Source organism: Limulus polyphemus, unplaced genomic scaffold, assembly GCF_000517525.1.
Source record: "Limulus polyphemus unplaced genomic scaffold, Limulus_polyphemus-2.1.2 Scaffold4185, whole genome shotgun sequence".
NCBI classification, from domain to species: domain Eukaryota; kingdom Metazoa; phylum Arthropoda; class Merostomata; order Xiphosura; family Limulidae; genus Limulus; species Limulus polyphemus.
Genome location: NW_013669795.1, coordinates 29,257 through 39,818, shown reverse-complemented (window position 1 = coordinate 39,818; position 10,562 = coordinate 29,257). Strand labels below are relative to the sequence as shown.

Below are 10,562 nucleotides of genomic sequence, written 5' to 3'. Positions count from 1 at the left end.
TCATTGTAACAAGAACAGTAATAGTAGCCCAATGGTATGGACAGAAATAAGCATTTATAAATGTACCAACCACATCATTGTGACAATAATATATCCAGTGGACCAATAATGTGGACAGAAATAATCATTTATAAATGTACCAACCACCCTCATTGTGCCAAGAACAGTAACAGTGGCCAAGTAGTATGGACAGAAATAAACATTGAAGGATGTACCAACCACCTCCCTATGCTGTTACTGAGGAGTGTTACTTCCTTTCACTTGTGACTATCCTGGTGGCCATACTGTATATTGAAGTAAAGCCACATCTATCAAATGCTGATTTACAAATGTAGGACAAATTACCAATTATAATAACATCAGTAGTAATTTATATGGTGTGTTTTATAATTTTAGATATGAGTGATGATACTTGTAGTTTGTTAACATGAGTAGTAAATTGAAAGGTGTGTTTTATAATATTAGATATAAGGTATGATACTTGTGTTTTATAACATCAATAGTAATTTAAAAGGTGTGTTTTATAATATTAGATATAAGTTATGATACTTGTGTTTTATAACATGAGTAGTAAATTGAAAGGTGTGTTTTATAATATTAGATATAAGGTATGATACTTGTGTTTTATAACATCAATAGTAATTTAAAAGGTGTGTTTTATAATATTAGATATAAGTTATGATACTTGTGTTTTATAACATCAATAGTAATTTAAAAGCTGTGTTTTATAATATTACATATAAGTTATGATACTTGTGTTTTATAACATCAGTAGTAACTAATAAGGTGTGTTTTATAATATTAGATATAAGTTATGTGTAAGTTGTGATATGTTTTGTGTCTTTTAACGTCAATGATAATTGCAGAATTGAGGAAAAACAAGACAATTGTACATTTCACAAGTCAGAATTTATTATGACCATAGTTTTACCAGGAAAGGCACCATCAGGTGGAACCATGATCATAATAAATGATGAATTTGTGAAAAGTACAATTGCCTTGTTTTTCCTCAATTTTGTAATTATTGAGTGTCACCAAGTACCAACGGTTTCAAGTATCAAATAAATGGTAATTAGTATTAACTACATAGGTGAGAACTTCAATACAACCATAAAAGAACATAGCTAATTAAATATACTATTGTTGAGTTCCTAATTATATAGATTAGAATGTATTGTTTCATCAGTTGAGCATTTTCTGTGTTAGAGATATTTTCAGTCATGATTACAGTCATGAAATTCAGACACCAAACAACTCAAAATTATCTTTATGATAAAAACTATACATTAAACAATCTAACCAGTACTGTTAATGAAAGTAACATTTGGAAAAGTATAGAGAGTATTTGTAGAGTACAAACTCAGGTGTTTCATGCACTCTTATAGATTTTATGTCTTTTACAGATCTTGACATTTGTATATGCAAAACTTGATAGAATATTCCTTAACAATAGCTTGTGCTTGATGAAAGCCCATTATATGGCTCCAACAGTGTATTTTAGACTAGCCAGATATCTGAGATAAATTACTATATGTTACTGGTTAGCTATAGAATCAGGCAGGACAGTACAGATAGTACAACAACAAAAAACAAATGTTTATAAAGATGAAACATTTTTTCAAGAGTAATAAATAAATTAACAACTCAATTGTGCATTAAATAGCAATAATATTGACACTAATTAATATATATCCAATATAAATGTAATTAAAAGAAAAGTAATACAGTATACTTACTATTAACTGTGTCTAACTCCTCTAGTCTGTCACTTTACAATACACATCTAGTGACCAGTGGGAAATAATAAATGACGTTAAACTTTCAGTTAATTTAAGGATATAAACTTATGTAATAAAACTGAAGTAAGCACACAATAATAACACTTAGAAAAGGATGTAACAGCTATGGTAAATATGATAGTTAAAGTAACTAATGTAACTTAACTAATTCTGATTAAGAAGTTAGCACACAGGATCACGTACAAAAGTTGTGATGGTTTTCAAACGAGACCCTAAACATCTTATAATGTCAGTTATAAGTTATGATGCTAAGTTATGATACTTGTATTTTGTTATATCAGTTGTAATTTATGATGTAAGGAGTATTTGATGATATCATATGCAAGTTTTGATATTCGTCGTCTCTTGTGATATATGATGTAAGCTATGATACTTGTATGTTGTTATATCAGTTGTAAGTTATGATGTAAGATGTACTTTATGATGTTAGATACAAGTTTTGATACTAGTTGTATCTTGTGACATATGTTGTGAGCTGTGATACAAATTGTTTTTAATGATAGATGTAATTTGGGATATTTGTTTAAGTTTATGAACAATAAATGTGTCTTATATTTTTAGCAAGTGCAAGGAGAAATAGAAGATTATGACAGTCTTTATAAGAATATATCTAAGAAGGCTCAAGGGCTTATCAGGGTTCTGAGTCCACCTGAAGTTGAAATTATGATGAGCAATTTGAAACAGGTGAAAAAAGTACATCTTCTATAATGTCAGTTATTTAATGTAAATCAGCATTAACATTATTAAACATTCAGGCATTTTCTTCAGTTTATATTCCTAACATAAGTTGTTCTTAAGTGTTTATTTGTCTGTTTGAGCAAGCTTAAGTTTATATATACTCCATTTTCTCTACAAACGATTGTCATTCTGTGTTTTACAGGAAAAAGAGCTGTTATTGACGATAAGAACAAGAATTGCTTCCTGTCTTCACATCCTCTGCCAGGTTTTGACCAATCAGGAAGCACTAGAGTCAGGCATCAAGGAGTTGACTGGGTGGATAGAGGAAGCTGAAAAGGTTATTGCTGGTTACGTTATCCCAACCACACCAGAGCAAATCTCTTTACAGTTAGAAAAGCACAAAGTAAGTGTCTTGATGTGAATTTCATGCATTTATTATGACTTAATGAATATTATTTCTTTATATGAGTTAGTTTAAAAATTAAGAAAGGCTAATGCAGATAATCCTCAGATAAACTTACATAAGAGTCAAAAAACAAATAAATCATGAATATAAATATGCTTTAACAACAGTGATTTGTGTTGTCATACAAAATTGTCTGGCTATGTGTTGTTGTATTACACATTCCCTATATATAAATATAGTGTAACAACAAAGATATTTCTTTTATTGTAGATAGCTATCTGGGTATGTGTTGTTGTATTAAACGTTTACTAATTATAGATATATTTCAACAACAATGATCTTTTATTGTAGAGAGCTATCTGGCAATGTGTTGTTGTATTATAGATTTACTAAACGTAGATATAGTTCAACAACAATGATCTTTTATTGTAGAGAGCTATCTGGCTATGTGTTGTTGTATTAAACATTTACTAAAAGAGGTATATAGTTCAACATCAATGATATTTTATTGTGGAGAGCTATCTGGCTATTTGTTGTGGTATCATACATTTACTAATTAAAGATATAGTTCAACAACAATGATTTTTTATTGTAGAGACATATCTGGCAATGTGTTGTTGTATTATAGATTTACTAAATGTAGATATAGTTCAACAACAACGATATTTTATTGTAGAGAGCTATTTGGCAATGTGTTGTTGTATTATACATTTACTAATTGTAGATATAGTTCAACAACAATGATCTTTTATTGTAGAGACCTATCTGGCTATTTGTTGTTGTATTAAACATTTACTAAATGTAGATATAGTTCAACAACAATGATCTTTTATTGTAGAGAGCTATCTGGCTACATGTTGTTGTATTATACATTTACTAATTGTAGATATAGTTCAACAACAACGATATTTTATTGTAGAGAGCTATCTGGCTATTTGTTGTATTAAACATTTACTAAATGTAGATATAGTTCAGTATCAATGATCTTTTATTGTATAGAGCTATCTGGCTATTTGTTGTTGTATTAAACATTTACTAAATGTAGATATAGTTCAACATCAATGATCTTTTATTGTAGAGAGCTATTTGGCAATGTGTTGTTGTATTATACATTTACTAAATGTAGATACAGTTCAACAACAATGATCTTTTATTGTAGAGAGCTATTTGGCTATGTGTTGTTTCTTAAAGAGATTGCCATATTACAAGTCTGTTTTTACAAGTAAGAAATGCTAGCTAAAGTAGTTATGTTTTCAACAGGCTTTCTTCAAGAGATTTCCATATTACAAGTCTGTTTTTGAAAGCAAGAATAAACTTTATCAGAACTTACTAAAAGAAGCTAGTGGGGCTCCAGAAATCAACGTTGCTGGAATAAAACACACCATGACTGATCTGAATGATAGATTTGAGGTACAGTTTTAAATTTTAATGATTTAGTGTTATTGTTTCAAATTTCAAGTTTAGTGGTAATGTTATGATCCCTATAAGTCAAGATTGTTGATTTATTGAGAAAACATAAATGACATAAAAATGGAAAGTTAGTAATGAAATTCACTTATTTCATAAATAATGTTTAAGTTTGATGGTAAAGTTACATTGGTTCATATGTGAAGTAGTGATTTTGCCGATAAAAGTTTCCTTATTTCAAATATACAGCTATAGGTGTAATAAGATAACATTGTTTCAAAAGTTGTATATTCCTATTGACTGTAGCTCTTAATATTAATGATGTATATTGTGAATGCGTATGACTCATCACATTAAGGATGTACATTTTTATTGATTTTGGCACCTCACATATTACTATTGATGTATATTCCTAGTGCTTATGACTCATCACATCACATTAAGGATGTATATTCCTGGTGTTTATGACTCATCACATCACATTAAGGATGTATATTCCTGGTGTTTATGACTCAACACATCACATTAAGAATGTATATTCCTAGTGTTTATGACTCATCACATCACATTAAGGATATATATTCCTTGTGTTTATGACTCAACACATCACATTAAGGATATATATTCCTAGTGTTTAAGACTCAACACATCACATTAAGGATGTACATTTTTAGTGATTTTGGCTCATCACATCTTACTAATGATGTATATTCCTACTGACTGTGGCTCATCCAATTAAAGATTATATTTCTGTTTCATATGTCTTTGTTTGGAAAATGCAGTGTGTATTTTGTTGTACATATTAGATATATTTTATTTATTCTACATTAAAATTAATTGTTTTGTTTTAGCAATGTATCAGTTTATCAGAGCAATGGGAACAAGCAATGACAGAAGCCACCAACAGATGGCAGCGGTACTTTGAAACTGTCATGGTTATTGAAGAATGGTTAGAGAAGGCTAGAAGACTGCTTACAGACACTACAGTTAAGTGGGAGAAACTGGAAACTCAACAGGTACTTGCACTCAGTGCCCTTTCTGTGCTAGAATAAAAATGGAAGGAAATTCAGAAGGATTCATTTTCCATTATTCTTCATTGTCATAAAATACTGTAACCAAAACTGTGTCATTAAAAGTTATATAGGAATATTACTAACAACAGTTTATGTAATTTGAGGTAATGTGAGTAATACTATACTACTTCTGTAGTAATATTACAAACAATAGTTAACGTGCTTTGAGATAATGTGTGAGTAATACTATACCACTTCTGTAATAATATTACTAACAATAGTTTACATACATTGAGATAACATGTGAGTAATACTATACCACTTCTGTAGTAATATTACTAACAACAGTTTACATACTTTGAGGTAATGTGTGAGTAATACTATACCACTTCTGTAGTAATATTACTATACAACAGTTTATGTACTTTGAGGTAATGTGTGAGTAATACTATACCACTTCTGTAGTAATATTACTAACAACAGTTTATTTACTTCAAGATAATGTGTGAGTAATACTATACCACTTCTGTAGTAATATTACTATACAACAGTTTACGTACTTTAAGGTAATGTGTTAGTAATACTATACCACTTCTGTAGTAATATTTCTAACAACAGTTTATTTACTTCAAGATAATGTGTGAGTAATACTATACTATTTCTGTAGTAATATTACTAACAACAGTTTATGTACTTTGAGATAATACTAAAGTAAGAAAAACTCCATAATATTCACCAGTACTTTGTAACAATCATTCTAGACCTTTATCCACCAATAATAACATCAATAACACATTTTGTGTCAAAATTTAGACCAATTTCTTGTACACGTTTTTTTCTCTGTAATACAAACATCAAAAACTTTGTGGTATACAAAAGTTAGGCCAAATTTTTGTATTGTAAACAGCTGAAGTATGTAATTGATTCTTAAAAGTAAAAAACACATATTTTCCATCCTGCTACATCATCATTACAATCCTTGTTCCTATGAGGACAACATTTTCCTAGAATGAATAACCATTTCATTTTTCAGTTGCTTGAGAAGTACAGTGGTTAAAGTGAAATTTTGTACAAGTAAACAATCATGCATGTGACTTTTTTCACCTTTTCAAATGAAGATCTTTCTTGTATATTGTTGCCTGGAGCATTTGGACAGCTTTTTCCACTGATAGTTATGTTCATGGATGGAAGATGCAGAACTTTGCAGAAATTCTTCTGGATGTGTTCATTGTTAATCTGTATTGTTTTAGTCCACGGACTAAAACAATATAGATTAATAATGAGCACATCCAGAAGAAAACTGGTCAATGTTGACTAAAACAATATAGATTAACAATGAGCACATCCAGAAGAAAACTGGTCAACACGTTGACCAGTTTACTTCTGGATGTGCTCATTATTAATCTGTATTGCTTTAGTCCAAGTTGACAAGTTTTCTTCTGGATGTGCTCATTGTTAATCTGTATTGTTTTAGTCCATGTTGACAAGTTTTCTTCTGGATGTGCTTATTGTTAATCTGTATTGTTTTAGTCAAATCCAGAAGTAAACTGGTCAACAGTGCTCATTATTAATCTGTATTGTTTTAGTCCAAGTTGACAAGTTTTCTTCTGGATGTGCTCATTGTTAATCTGTATTGTTTTAGTCCACGTTGACAAGTTTTCTTCTGGATGTGCTTATTGTTAATCTGTATTGTTTTAGTCAATGTTGACCAGTTTTCTTCTGGATTTGCTCATTATTAATCTGTATTGTTTTAGTCAACATTGACAAGTTTTCTTCTGGATGTGCTTATTGTTAATCTGTATTGTTTTAGTCAACATTGACCAGTTTTCTTCTGGATGTGCTCATTGTTAATCTGTATTGTTTTGTTTTCAATGTCATTAAACACAAAAGATACCCCCCATCCTGGAAATTCTAAATCCTTGACTTAAACACATCTCTATGATCTGGCTATATGGAAATATTGCATCAGAATGGGAAATTTCATTCCAAAAACAATCAGTTTTACAGTTGCATAACATAACCTATAAAACACCAAACAATGTCAAAATGTTGTTCAGACACATGTCATCCCATTACAATTTTATATACACTGTGTGTACATATTATTTGCTGATTTACATATTGGAAAATTGTTTTAATATAACATACTCAACTCACTGCATAAAACAAATTTACACATAGACATTTTATTGTTTCCTTGCTACATGTAGGAGTTCTTTGAAAAACCAGTGCAGCATATGATGAGAAAACTTGTGTCTGCAAGTGAGAGTGTTATGGCAACATTACCAGAGACTGAGCAGAAACCATTGCAGGAGACTGTGGAAAATTTACAAGGACAATGGAAGGTATGGATCATCTTTCAACAGTCAGGCTGAAACTCTGAAAAATACCCTAATAATGAAACCCAAAGATGTACTAAATGGCCTAAATTAACTGTAACCATGATGTCATTTGTATATAACTCTCCAACATCCTAATCACAAATGACACCATGATTAGGATGTCGGAGAGTTATATACAAATGACACCATGATTGCGGTAATGAAGAGTATATACAAATGACACCATGATTAGGGTAGTGAAGAGTATATACAAATGACACCATGATTAGGGTAGTGAAGAGTATATACAAATGACACCATGATTAGGATGTTGGAGAGTTATATACAAATGACACCATGATTGCGGTAATGAAGAGTATATACAAATGACACCATGATTGCAGTAATGAAGAGTATCTACAAATGACACCATGATTAGGGTAGTGAAGAGTATATACAAATGTCATTAAATCATGGTGTCATTTGTATATACTCTCCAATATCCTAATCATGGTGTCATTTGTATATACTCTCCAATATTCTAATCATGGTGTCATTTGTATATACTCTTCAATACTCTAACCAAATCGTATTTTGCACATATTTTCTTTGATTTCCTTGTGTCAATTATTAATTTTCCTTTCCATTTACCAGATGTTCACTTTATATCATATTAAGTTCTTCATTCTGAGGATTATTGGAAATATAGGGTTTTTTGATCAACCATCTTGTTGCAAAGTCTGAAATATGCAATTTATGGTTGAAATTTTCCATAATTTTTCACTTTATTGTTTGTTACAACACTCTTATGTAAATTAAATATTTAGAGAAGTCTGGAATCACAATCTTAAGTGTTAAATTTAGTTTTTGAATCATTTGATAAATTGATGTTAAGGATTCAGATGTATAGTAACATATGGCTCCAAATTATGTAACTATAAAAGTTTTCTTTCTTCACAGAATATTTGGCAACAAGTTCCTACTCATTTGGTGCAACTAGAATTTCAACTATTAGAACAAGACTTTGAATTTCAGCTTCAAGAAGCTGAGAAAGAATTGAAAATTGAGCAGGAAAGATTTGACAGTGGAGAAAAAACAGAAAAGGTGCTGCAAGGTCATTGGGTAAGTTTTTGTTACTACTATAAAAATCTATGATATATAAGTTGATTGTACCAAATTGTTTATTTAATGCTGGGTTTCTGCTAAAGAGGTTGTTTTCTGTCTCTGAAACTATAACTTTCTTTCTACAGGAATTCTTCCAGTCAGGACCTACCAGCCATCGAATTCAAGGTTTACTTTCCAAGATGGAAATACTTAGTGGTCAGGAAGAAGGTAATAAACTACAAGCTGAGTGTGAGCACCACAGAAAACAGTGGGAAATACTTGAACAGAGGATTCAAGCTATGCATGACCAGCTTCAAAGAAATCAAGAGGAGTGGAGAGATTACTGCTTGAGGTAGTAACACTTACTTTCATTTTGTGATATCAGAAGTTCAAACATTTATATTTCTGTCTCACTTTTATGTACAGTCATTCATTATTCATTATTCATGATTAGACTTAGTTACATTTCTAGAACTTACATTCATTAAAAAGAACAAATAGACAATCTAAGCCCTTTGTCATCTCGATTATGTGAATTGTTTATCAACAAATAGGAAGTCAGGCCATTAACACAGTTCTACACCCTCTCACACACTGCTTATGATAACAACATATAAAGTGGGACCCAGCCCACTCAACTGAACAAAAAATGGGCACATTATCACAGCACGCAACATATGTAGAGCAGTAATCTGCAACATGAACTAGAATCAATATAAGATACATTTATTAATAAATGTCACTTCTCTAAACACATTGTCACTAGAAACTTAGTCAAGTATAAAAACAAACTCAATAACAGGAAAAAAAGAAAGGGAGAATGACATAGAATCCATGATGGAAACAAAATGCACAACCTCAAACACAATAACAGGTGTCTTACCATATCATGGATATGTAACCAAAAACATCATAAATATCATTTGTAAACAAATATCAAAGAAACACAAAATAAACAACAAAGTTATTTTTATACAAAAAAAACGAGCATTAAAATCAAAGGGTATCTGAGGAAGGTTTATTCTGACAACTTCAACGATGGAAGCATCTACAAGTATAAATGTGATACACTTATACAGGCTAAATGGGATGTAACATAAGTATTAGGATCAAAGAACGTAACAATCCTCCATCACACAAATCAACATCCAATTGATGTCAACAATTTTAAATTATTATGCAATGAGAACAACATTAATAGAAGAAAAATAAAAGAATCATTAATTATTCGTTAACAAAATCTAAGTTAAATCAAACAACAAGTTTCAACCTATATGTTTCTGGATTGGAAGAAAATACTTGCGTAGTATTACACAAAATAGAGACAGTTACTTGACGATGGCCACATGAGTGATCCAAACGTCGTAAAAAACGCACAATTAAGAATAAACAATTTACTAAAAAGCAGTATCTTTGGAAATATTTCTTAGATTCGTGTTTAATCCATGTATGTTCTTATGTACTGCTGCTACTCAGGCATCAAGTTTAATATCGTAGATTCATATTTCAATCCCTATATTTTCTTTCTTACTGAGGTTACTCAGGAATCAGACTTAATATCTTAGATTCATGTTTTAATCCATGTATGTTCTCCCCTACAAAGGCTGCTCAGGCAACAGGATTAATATCTTACATTCATGTTTAATCCATGTATGTTCTCCCCTACAAAGGCTGCTCAGGCATCATGATTAATATCTTACATTCATGTTTTATCCATGTATGTTCTCTCTTACAAAGGCTGCTCAGGCATCATGATTAATATCTTACATTCATGTTTTATCCATGTATGTTCTCTCTTACAAAGGCTGCTCAGGCATCATGATTAATATCTTAC

General features: G+C 30.6%; 1 protein-coding gene across 1 annotated transcript in view; it reads left to right on the top strand.

Moving 5' to 3' along the window:
* Positions 1–10,562, top strand: part of LOC106470726 (nesprin-1-like) — an 88,675-nt gene that overhangs the window by 51,775 nt on the left and 26,338 nt on the right. Inside the window, exons 10-17 of the mRNA XM_022399362.1 lie at positions 926–1,017; positions 2,361–2,483; positions 2,680–2,880; positions 4,144–4,293; positions 5,142–5,306; positions 7,514–7,648; positions 8,585–8,746; positions 8,875–9,080. Of these exons, the coding sequence (XP_022255070.1) occupies positions 926–1,017; positions 2,361–2,483; positions 2,680–2,880; positions 4,144–4,293; positions 5,142–5,306; positions 7,514–7,648; positions 8,585–8,746; positions 8,875–9,080 (1,234 nt within the window). The remainder of the gene's footprint in view (positions 1–925; positions 1,018–2,360; positions 2,484–2,679; positions 2,881–4,143; positions 4,294–5,141; positions 5,307–7,513; positions 7,649–8,584; positions 8,747–8,874; positions 9,081–10,562) is intronic.